Below are 12,146 nucleotides of genomic sequence, written 5' to 3'. Positions count from 1 at the left end.
ATTGCATCTGCATGCCCGCACTATAAAATGTCTGACAGGTGTTTCTTGTGGTTTTATTGACTTGTAACATGTCATTAGTTGGAGAAGCAGGTGTTCACCTTGAGGGTACAGGCTCAAGGTTACATTGATTTCTTCACATACAGGAAGACAAAGTAAAATATGCATGCAACAACAGCAAAGGTTGCAAAAGTCATAGGTGTCACAAGGAATGGCAGCTGGAGAGAGTAGAAACTGTAGCCTGGGTACCATCCGGATTTTGGCTCCACAACACTCACTTGATTTTTTCAAGCGTTGGGGAGCCAAAATATGAATGGTACGCCAGCTATAGAAACTGGCCAAATAGATAACATGCCAGGGGAGCCACATGCAACATTAGGAGTACAGTTTGCTGCTCTAACCAATTCACCTGGAATATATATTTACTCTTTCCAGCTTTATGGTGATGTCCCAAATTTACGAAGTAAAAAATGACACGCAGACCTGAACATTTCAGTGCTGATTATTTATTGCCTTTGTGCACAAAAATAAGCTCCTAATTTAGAAGCAATCACATATACTATTTGGTGCTTTTGTTTACATGCCTACAATAGTATTTCTGCTAGTCACTTCGAGATAGTTCTTCATGACATCAACACCATCTCAGGTGGAATAAGTTGACTACTTGCTCTACACGTTCAAAGACCTATAGCATTACATGAACATTATTATTTACATGTACAATAGAATTTTTTAACACATTCTCAAGATATATGTAGGTGGCCACAATGGTAAGGGTGGGGGTGAAGATGCACAGCACAAAATTTATCAAATGTACATCTGAACTGACGTGAACATACTTGTATACAATTGTACAGCACTATATCATCTGACACAGGATGTAGCTGTGACAAAAAGCAATTTTTTTTTCATCACAGAGCCTGTGGTGGCCTGTAACGTTACATGAACACCAAACAACACCGAACCACTTGTAGAGGCAAACAGTTCGAGTTGTCAAACTTCAATGAGCTTTTTCACAATGATCTTGATTTCAAAAGTCTCAAATCCAGATATTCATTGTAACATCTTCCCCTACCTGTCACATAAGATATAGTTTATACTAGCAATTTCTACATTCTATCCCAGCGTATAGCAGTTACCACCTTAGCATCCAGCACTGTATGGCTACCAAGTCTAGGATCATAATGTTATATATTATATCAAAATAATGCACAAGCTTCCCCTATTAAACATATCTACATCTAGGATCAGGTAGGGCACAGTTGCTGAGATGAGACTTGACAAATCTGATTTTTATTTAACATCCTTTTTAGGTTGAAAAGAAATTAATTCCAATGCCAATTCGGCATTACAATGACTTACATCAAGGATTCTATCGTGAAATATCTAGATTTAAAGTACATCAAATTGGTTTGGCCTAACCTTTTGCCACATTTCTCAAGCTCAACATAGTACACAGAAATGTGCAGCCGCCAGTGCTGCACAGCCAAACTAACACTGAATGACACGTCAATCAGCTTATAATTATGCAGTCACATCCCTCAAGCCAGGTGACAGGTGTCCATCACAGCAAACCATATTACATCATCCTATAATTCAACCATGTGTGGCAATCCTGCCCCTCCCTCTTGTGTGATGGACTGATCCTGTATACCCTGCTGTCATTGGACCGTCAAGTTTTCTGCCACGAATATTCAACCATGATAAACAATTCTACTAGTAGTTATCATTTATATATGTAATCTCTATACAAAATAATTACTTCTCAACGGCTCACAGCTTCAACTAAACTTCCTCAAATAATGCTGCCAACCATGTTCAAAACAAGCAAAGGAATGAAAATTTAATGTTGCGTCCCAGTCACTTTACTGAATGCTTGGTGAGGGACGAACACTAGAAAACTGCCAGAAGTACCCTATTCTTTTATAAAGATGAAAAAACAAAAGAGTAGTGTAGTTAGTCACAGAGATAATTCCTGAAGCTTGATTTATATAGTTGGCAACACAAATGAACCACCAACAACCCTCTACATCTCTCTGAAAAAAATTTAAAAATAGCTCTCTGCTGTATAGACTTCTCAGATATGATTACAGTACATCTGATTTAATTAATCCCCTAAGGATATATTTATCGCCTTACCCTGTAAGCTTCTATCATCAAATCTACCATACCATACTTGCCAAGCTGTGATGTGCATGGCAGTGCAGTTTTAGATGTCACAGTTTTCATCAAATTTGTCTACACTGACTGTATATAACAATAACAACTTTGTTTGTACATACACACTTTACAAAGCTAAACCTCCAAGGCTTTACTCAAACCATCCAGGACTAAGATCAATACCAAATACATACATGGTCCACCTCTGTTTTTGGCTATGTTTTTATGCTTTATCTTTCCAATTTCTTTGACTACACTATTTTGTGGATGTTAAGTTATCCGTCAAAACGTGACAACACACATCAACTTAAGTACACCTCAGTCCACTACCTTCACAAGTTGACAAGCATACCTTGGACTAGTCGATGGATAATTTTGGCATTTCCGGGAGTAAAGGTGTGAATTTGTCTTCCTTGTTCTTCCCAGTACTGTCAATTAAAGCCAACCCTACATGCTATTATATATTTTTACTTAGATATGTCTTTCTAAGATAAATAGACATGAAAATGCACTAGAGTTATTCGTACATGAATACCTTTTTTAGGGAGAGAAATGCAATGTCCAGTCTACATCACAAACAAATATCACAGATTTTCTGTACAAACAATCCCGGATGACATGCTGTATGGAACATATGTTTGGCACTAACATTACCACAGTCTGGACCAATAAGCACTTTTCTGTGATTTATCAAACACACACAAATGACCAGGAAAGGAGCTGCCTGAATCATTCTTCTAAACCACACCTTACGAACTGAAATTACCCTGTAAACAAGCAAGAAACAAATACATTTATTTCACTATTTACTTTGAAAAACATTTATTTTAATCTTTTAATTTAACGTGTTGGTATGTGATTGACAACTTTCTAATCTGAAACAGAAACAAAGCTGGTGCTTCTCACATTAGTTGTGTCACTGTTAATTACCTACCCTCTTGTCAAATAAACACAGGAGACCTCTGAAAGATATATTTATATATATACTTCTCATCACTTTTGATGTTTCTTCACTACTATGGAATATTACTTTAGGTCGACTTAGAAAATGCATTCCTTTAACTTTTCAACTGATGTTTGTTGTCTCTTTTGGCGATAGATTCAAGTGTATCAGTAGCTATATCTATGGCTATTGTTTAGATGGCTTACAGTAGCTATATCTATGGCTATTCTTTAGATGGCTTCGAGTATAATCTGCATATTATTGAACTAGTCCATGCCAGGAGAATGAGAAGGTTTGGTCTTTCTTTCACCTCCATACACAGCAATGTTCCAAAAAACAAAAACACCAGTTAATAGGATAGCTCATAGACAGCTTCGTAACACATTCTTGTACACTTGACAAGGAGAGTGTGGGTAGAATGTGTAACCCCACTCCTCCTCCTACGCGAGTCTTACTGAGGTCACACGGTCACGCCGCGGTCGGAGTTGCCGTCTGCAGCCGGCTGGTCAGTCGGAGAACTCTGGCTCCCCTCGGAGCCACTCCCCTGCTCCGCTCCTCCGGCAGGTAATCTCTCTGTCATCTCTGCAGGAGAAAAGACCATCTTAGTAAGCATACATACAATGCCATGCGTTTCAAGTAGCATACACTACTGTCCAGTCACTGACGAAAGGAAGTAGATGCTACCTGAAAGGTCTAACCATTTTAAAATTCTATCCAGTTGCTGGAGCAATTTTCACTTTGGTATCTTGTTACCTGGTTTCCTAACCTTATTTTTGGAAAGATATTAATATGATATAAATATTACTATACCATATCTCATTTACATATCATGTTCAATGTTTTTCCAGTTGCTCAGATATCAGTGTTGACTAGTTCTGTTAGTGAGTTAGACAGTTTGCTGACCTGTGCCAGTTTCAGACATCCCCGCGGCAGGAGGCTGCTCGTCGTCCGTCTCCGTACTCTGCGGCGCGGGCTGGTCCTCCTGCGTGGACGGCGGGTTGGGCGGCGGCAGCGCCACGGTGACGATGTTGTTCCAGGCGGAGTCCTGGTCCACTGACTCGTCCTCCGTGTCATTCCCCAGGAAGGAACCGTTGGTGGTGGTCGCCTCCACGTCGATGTTCAGGCTCTCTGTGCTGCTGGGGACCTAGGACGACACACAGACAACTTTCAGTATAAAGTACACAGAACCAGTGTTCCAGCCGGCATTTGCCATTCTGTCATTTGACACATTTTGCCCCATCTGTCATCTTCTACAGACAAAAATTTGCATGGAAAGATATGTCAATAATCCAAACTTAGTCTACTATCAAAATTTGTCCCTCAAAATGTAGGAAATAGTGTTTCTGAGGGTCAAGATTTCAAAATTTTTACTGATGAAAGGTAGTGGATGCTTGCTGAAACATCTGTTTTCAGAATCTACAAATAGGTAAATAAATCAGGTAAAAAATATGATGTTACAGACATAGACATATCACTCCAGAAAATGGACAAAATGGTGCTAAACGATTCAATACAGGTCAAATTTCTGGTGCATACAGAAGCAGATGTATGTGTATATGTCTGGGGTTTGAGTAATGTCTCAAGGGCACATAATGAATGGGGGCACCAAGTGATGTGTTCACTATCCATATGGTTTTCCTACTGCACAATCGTTTCCCATTTTTTTGAAAGACTTGGTCTGTAATACTGCCAGGGAAGAGATGTCAGGATTGTATGTCATCCTTGCTGTGAGTCAGAAAAGTTAAACTTAAAGCTACATTGTGTAATATTTTGGCACATAAAATTGAAATACTTTTTTTATAGCAGTATACTATGGCGTAGGCTTGATTTGAGTTTGTGAAGAAATCACCAGGACTTTATTGTCCTTATGTTACAAAGTGTAGCTTTACAAGCATGTAAATGTGTACGTACCAGATAACCCAGGGCCTTCAGTATGTTTAGCTTACACATGGGGCAAGTTCTGTGCTCGATCAGCCAGGGGTCCACACACAGCTTGTGGAATATATGCCTGCAAAATACATACAAAAAATCTATAACTATCCACTGTAGGAAGTGATAGAAGGCACAAACCAAAGGGTAAATGTACATGAATTTTGTCAACTATCGGTGGAACAGCACTAATTGGAAAGTACATGTCTGGAAGTAATCTTCGTAATTTATCCAGTAGTAGGGTTTGAATTGTCTTGAAATATTGTTTAACTGGATGTCTTCGTCAATGTATCAGCACAAGTTGTCTTGCTCCAGATCATTAAGATTGCCTTATGGACTGAATACTGTATTTCAAATTCAATATTTTACCCATAGCATGGTATCAACAATACCTATTGGTGATTAGAGAAGAAAAGTTCATACTGACATCAATTTAACCGATAAGTCTGAAACCATCAACTATCATTTATTTGCCACTTTCCAAAGAGGCCAGCTTATACAGGAAACGAAATGTTATATCCGGTCAGGAGTCAAATAAAAGCTGACATGTCAAAACAAAATCATTGTCCATAACTCAAATCAAAAAATTTTACAGGTCATTGAACTTTTCATGTATATGACATCCTGTTTGTGTTGTAAGACGGGGTCGCCCACTCACTTGCAGGGGAGAACCCGCACCACATCAGAAGGCTGGTAGTTATCGATGCACACGGCACAGCTGTCATGCTCCCACTCCACCTCCTGGGGAATATATAGGATCTAACATGAGAGAATCTCAAATATTGGATATTGGAGTTTTCTTTACTCCAATATCCTATGTTCTTTACTCCAATATCCTATGTTCTTTACTCCAATATCCTACTGCCAACCTGACGAAATCATTTTTTGAAATCCCCACTATCATTTTTTACCTTTATTGTTTTTGGTCTGTTTGTGTGTGTCTGTCTGTCTGTGTGTGTGTGTCTCTCTGCGTTTCATGAATGGATTGTAATAATGTTTGGTATGTAGATCTTGGGAAAACGTAGGTCAACATCAAATGTGGGTCTCCTGGCAACTGTCCTTGGTACTGCAGCAGAATAACAAAATTTACAAAAGCTCTAAAGGTATGGGTTTTCCATACCCTTTAACACCTGCAATTTCTACCGTAAGGTAAAAATGAATGCAACATCATCTACTAAGAACATTTACTGTACAGAAAAATTGTCGTGGGATCGAAGAGTGGGCGTAAGATAAAGGGAACGATCATACGTCTTTCATCTACGTCAATTCAAATCTTCAAAGGAAAAACAGCCTTGAGATGAATGAGACAGCTTTCACATCAAAAGGTCCACATTTTCTTCCTGTTTGAATGAGGTATTATGTGCAAATGTCTGACGTAGCAGATTTCATTTTCATTTTGGGTCTATTCTGTTTGATCCCCTTCACATAATTGGAATGATATTCTCTGGCATCATCCATACTTATCTTAGTCATTGTAGTTTCGTAAGAATTACTGTTTAACAGGACATCTGATAAAGGTGTATCACACATATACCCGTATCACACATATACCCAAGCAAACTGACATCATGTGAGTCTGAAAGTCAATATGAAGTTGAAATGAAAGTTGCTATATAGTATATATCTGTGATTAAATAAAAAATAATAACTGTGAATCATGAAGTTGATGTTTTGAGGACAGTCTGTAATCTTCATTGGGGGATTAATCCTAATAGAATTATATCTACTACCCTGATGAAGATGACAGGCGGTCACTGAAATGTCAGCTCTTGTTAAACATGTGGGTGTGAATAAAGAACCTCAGTAGGTTGTAGAGGATTTGCTTTTTATCTTTATCTTCAGATCTACCACAAGCACTCAGCATTTTTTAGAATTCATTGTTCAGACTAAAAGAATTTTCCTGCTCTACTTTAGAAAATGAAGAGCCAATTGAGATATATCCACCCACATCATTCAAAGTACGCACAAATGTTCCTGCCTACGTCAGCAACAAGTGTATGTCAAGTGCTGAGACGAGGTGACATGTCACGCTGTTAGAATTGGATTACGTGTAAAATCTCATGCCTCGCGTGATCGTAATTCGTATATCGTTAAAGTAAAAGAGGATCGTGTGGAGGATTACTGGGAGCAGCTGTGAGGGTGTTTTGAAGGCCAGGACATGACGCACACAGTACCGCAGTAATGCTTCTCACACCCTTTCATTCAAGAGAACCTTCCAACAAACCCTGCTTTTAAAAGCAATCCAATCCATCTGCTACAGTCTGGCTTCTTTTTATCATCTCTCCATATTAACACCTACAGTATACGAGATTTTCAAGGAAATGGGATAAACAACTATACTAAATGTGAGGTAGTCTAAGGACACAGAATCACATTTTTTGGCAATCTGTGCACAGGTGTATGTGTAATACTAATAGTAAGATACAACATATTTTGTCACACTGTTGAACAACTCTGTATAGTAAAATATCTGTACAGTCCTTTTGTGCCTACAGGTTGTATTTAGTGTCCTTGTATTTAGTGTCATTGTATATACCTTACTAGTTCTTAAAAGAAAATAAGCTAGGGTTTTAAATAGTTGCGGCATGATGATTTTAATAAGTAATATGTAATATGTGCACGCAATTCAGCCTGTGGCTGCGATGTGAAACATACCAATTGTACTGTTTATTGTATTTGTGAAATAAACCAATATATTATAAAATAATCTGCTTAATTTTTTGCCATAGGAGTTAAGATAAGACTAATCAGCTTAAGATAAAAATGAGAAACATACCAAAGTAATTTTCTTCTTTTTCCTCAATTCATGTACCTTTGTGTTTCCAGTAACATTCAAAATATATCTTTGAACCATTTTTATGTATGCCATATATATATATATATATGCATGTATCAAACATGTGTACATGTAACAAAATAAGACAAAAATAAGCTGCTTAAATTTTCAGGCTTAATATTTTGAGCAGGAAGTTGCTCAGTGCTTTATGAAAAAGGTTTTGTGCCAATCTTGTTGTGTTATTCTGGGCCTGCCAAACTAATGTGATTTCAACATGTGAGCCTGGAGGTAATTTGAGTCCTTGACACTCCTATGCATATCCAACGTTTGCACATGTAGTAAACACTTCACATCCACCAAAACCCATGTCTGATCTCACTCACGTGTCTGTAGTGTCCTACTTAGCTGTGTATCAAGGGTACAAATAAGGCAATCTACTGGAGTTTGATAATAATCCCTAATGATCAGTTGTATCTAATTGCCTGCTCCATTTTTTCTGGAACAGCCTTCACATTGCAGACTGCAGACTAATCAGTTCAGATAGAAATAAGATACATGAAAGTGGTTTTCTTTTTTTTTTCTTAATTCAGCTATCTTTGTGTTCCTAACAACACACAAAACCTACAAAAGTACATAGCAATAGTAGAATTTATGGATTGAATACAAATATCAAACACACAACAGTAAGATACAAAATAAGATATTCATATTAGGTGAAAATTCCTGTAACATGTAAGATTTTCTCCTGTTTTGTCTTCCAACATTACAAGGCTTGTTAACAATGCAAGTGTGCACAAAACAAAGCTGCATTTTTCTTCCATGATCTGAAACCGTTTGCACAATATCAAACTGATGCTCTCACCTTGTCCCCTTTCCGTATTGTCTTCACTGGGATTTTTGTGATCGCCTTCTTGGCCACAATCGCAAAACGCCGCTGAAAAATACACACAAATGGTGATCAATAAAGAATTGCTGGCCTCAAAGCTCAATAAAATCTTACTGATATAGTTAGTCACCATAAGGTACTTAGGGTGAAGTAGGCATTATATCCTAGGAGAATGCACAATGGTAATTCCTAGATGGGTTCTTCATACAGTGTGTGGTCACAGGGTTGGAAATACCACATGCATATGCAGTTAAAGTGCAGGTAAAATTGGGGCTGTGCAAGTATTTCTGATGTCTACCTGCACCTAACCTGCTATGGTCCAAGTACTGGGTAAATATATACATGTAGGTGTATGTCAATTTTTATTTGCTGCATTGAATGTTACATCTACTTTGGAAATGATAGCAAATGGTTTCTGTATGATCCACACTTCCTAAATTCTGAGTAGTGCAGGTAAAATTGGTCTGGTGGAGGTAAAATTTGTCTAGTGTAGGTCATTTTCAATGTAACCTGCATCAGACCAGGCATGTAGAAAAAAGTATTTTGAGCCCTGGTCCTGTCCCAATACCTGTCCAATGTTGGCATAGTGATTAGTTGATTTCCTTTGGGAAAATTTGACGACCTCTGTCTTTGAAGCCAGTGCCAAGTCTGACTACATGCTGGCCATGACTGGTGGTTTATATGTGCTTTAAATGTGCAAGGCAACCATTTGATGTCTTTAAATTTGGAAGGCAACCTCTGTCTAGTACATGCAACAGAATACAGAGTTTGAAATACTGAGTTTTTTTTATTCCTACTACCAAACTAAAATACTGAAAAATATTTTCTCTTAGGAGTGTTATGCTCAGCTGCATTTGAGAGCTAAAGGCACAGAAAAATCTAAAAGCAAACTATGAAAAATCTGGCCATTTGATCTGGCCATTTTAATCACAAACAGAATTCACATTACCAATGTCCATGTCAAAAATATATCTTTCTAATTATGCCATTGACAAAACCAGAAACCAATCATTTTACGCCTCATAAAAACATGGTGCTATTTCATATTTGCAGTCTGGTTGCTTTATTAAATCGTTATCATTAATCATCATCAGTATTTTGGCCAAACTAGTGAGGGCATCCCTTGAAAACAGGCCAAAACAAGACTGTCTGATCCAGGCTCTATGGGACAAACCTAGTAGTTGCTTGACCATACGAACGTCTCATAAAACATTAACTAAATGCCAAATAGTAAATTCTGATACTTGACACGCATCAATACAACTGTGACAAAAGAAATTTTACTGAGGAGACAATTTCACGCTCATAAAAATGGGCTTTCAAGGACATCGTATCATTTACGGTGCACCAATGATACCAATAACCCACAGAGCAGTATATTCATAGGCAATAGACAGGATTTTTGTACACTTTAGACTCAAATATCTAATACAGCAAAAAGGTCACCCACAAGATTTGAGATATCACATTTAAGCATATATACATACTGTAATGCCCCATCTTCCTTCATGGTTTACAAAATAGTCAATATTTAAATGTACTGTGTGTTTACCATTATTAACACACAATGCGGAATTGTTTAATACCACAAACAATCCTCTTTCTTTCCACATAGTTGATTTCCAATCACTTTCATTATCTTAATGGTCTATTTTCCAAGACCTCATTTGCATTTAATCACTTTGCACGAGACATCGTTCAATTATAGGTCATTGAATGTTAGACAACGAGCTAATGAGATACATGAGAAAACTGCTACTGATACAATTTGAAAACTGTCAGATGTTTCAGGTAGCATCCGCTTCTTTTTGTAGCATCATCCACTACTTTTTGACAGTTTTCGAAATCCATCCAGTTGCTTGAGAAACAGTTTCCCTGTGTATCTTTCAATTGCATTTGGATAAACTGGCAAGCATTATGCAGAAATGACAGGAGCTCCCAGACACCACGCCGAGACGTGCACTTATTTCCATTAACCTCCAACCCTTTGCAATTACTCGCCAGTCGCCTTCAATACCAGCCATAAATATTCAAATGATCGAGGCCAGTTATTTTGTGTTTGTCTGACGCAGTGGCCAAACATGAATATCATCAGCAAGATTGTCTGACAGCTATGGTTAGGCTTGGAGGCACAATATAGGTTTTGGTTAAAACCGTGCACACACGTGTCAAATCCTTGACATTCTTCCATTTCCAACCATATGGCAGGTAGAAAAACAGAAATCAGGCCATCCAATAAGTATATTGATTTGTTGCCTATATCCATTTGGCAGAAAGACAAGAATGTGAGCTGAACTACATGTATATTCTGCTAGATTTTTCATCACATGATGATCGGTTTCTTGGTCCATACTTTCCCAACATGTATGGTTGAATTACAGTGTCTGTACGTTGTTAAAATATTCATCTGCTTCTTTGTGTTACATTTTTTTTCAGGAGCTACTGATGCCATACATGTACCTGAAATATACATAAAAGCAAAAAGTCACCAGTTCTCCACATCTTATCTCCCAAGATAGCATCTTATAAACAGCCTAATTGGTTCCACACAATGTGAGCTGAATCCTCTTGAAAATAATTGCCTATAGAAATGCCCATCATACACACCACCTGTGGACCTGGGGCAATTAGCATGTGCTTACTTCACATCTCCAGAGGATGACATTAAAAAATATGATAAGAAGACTTTGTACTATTAATATAGGCAGCTGTCACATGTAGAGCTGTGTACCTAAACAAATTTTAGGTACAGGTACAGGTACAGGTACACAGGTTTAGGTACAGGTCCGGACCTGAACCTGTACCTGAACAATTCGACCAATTTATATGGTCTTCTGAACTCCTTCAATAACAAAAAAACATAAATAAACTTGATAGTTAAGGTTTATTCTTTGTTTATGGCGAATGCTCAGATAAAATATAGGCAAAACTAAGTGTTTTGTTTTCATGAACACGCTGTCCTTACACAGGGACCCATTGTTAACCACCTTTATACACATTTGAGGTCACAAATAGGCATAAAATTGGTGTGAAATTGTTTAGGTACAGTACCGGTACTGAGGGAGTAGGTATTTTGGACCTGTACCTAATCAATTTTTCCGGTACAGTATCGGTACTGCGTACCGGTACACAGCTCTAGTCACATGTAACATCCGCACTTTCCCAACAGTAGTTTAACACCTGCTGTGCTAATTCAGAGCTAGAAATACCTTTTTCTACATAACAGTGCTGGTGCAGGTAACATTGAAAATTACCTGCACCAGACCAATTTTTCCTGTACCACTCAGAATGTAGGATCATACTGAAAACTGTTCAGAAACTATTGACATTAATATTGTTTATCTCATATTTCACATTTCATACACTTACAGTTAATGCAAGCATTATTATGAAAACCCACATATAACTACATGTATATACTAACCTGTACACATGGACCAGTGCAGGTTAGGTGC

General features: G+C 37.9%; 1 protein-coding gene across 1 annotated transcript in view; it reads right to left on the bottom strand.

Annotated features, from left to right (window-relative positions):
• Positions 1–487: 487 nt before the first annotated feature.
• LOC109467823 (RING finger protein 150-like) overlaps positions 488–12,146 on the bottom strand; it is an 18,250-nt gene continuing 6,591 nt past the window's right edge. Inside the window, exons 3-7 of the mRNA XM_019765898.1 lie at positions 8,668–8,739; positions 5,688–5,770; positions 5,012–5,108; positions 4,004–4,244; positions 488–3,682 (exon numbers count right to left, since the gene is read on the bottom strand). Coding sequence (XP_019621457.1) covers positions 3,561–3,682; positions 4,004–4,244; positions 5,012–5,108; positions 5,688–5,770; positions 8,668–8,739 — 615 coding nt within the window. The 3' untranslated portion in view covers positions 488–3,560. The remainder of the gene's footprint in view (positions 3,683–4,003; positions 4,245–5,011; positions 5,109–5,687; positions 5,771–8,667; positions 8,740–12,146) is intronic.

The sequence above is a fragment of the Branchiostoma belcheri genome, unplaced genomic scaffold (assembly GCF_001625305.1).
Source record: "Branchiostoma belcheri isolate BF01 breed outbred unplaced genomic scaffold, Haploidv18h27 scaffold19, whole genome shotgun sequence".
In the NCBI taxonomy this organism is placed as follows: Eukaryota; Metazoa; Chordata; class Leptocardii; order Amphioxiformes; family Branchiostomatidae; genus Branchiostoma; species Branchiostoma belcheri.
Note: the sequence above shows the minus strand (reverse complement) of the source record. Positions and strands in the feature narration are given on the sequence as shown.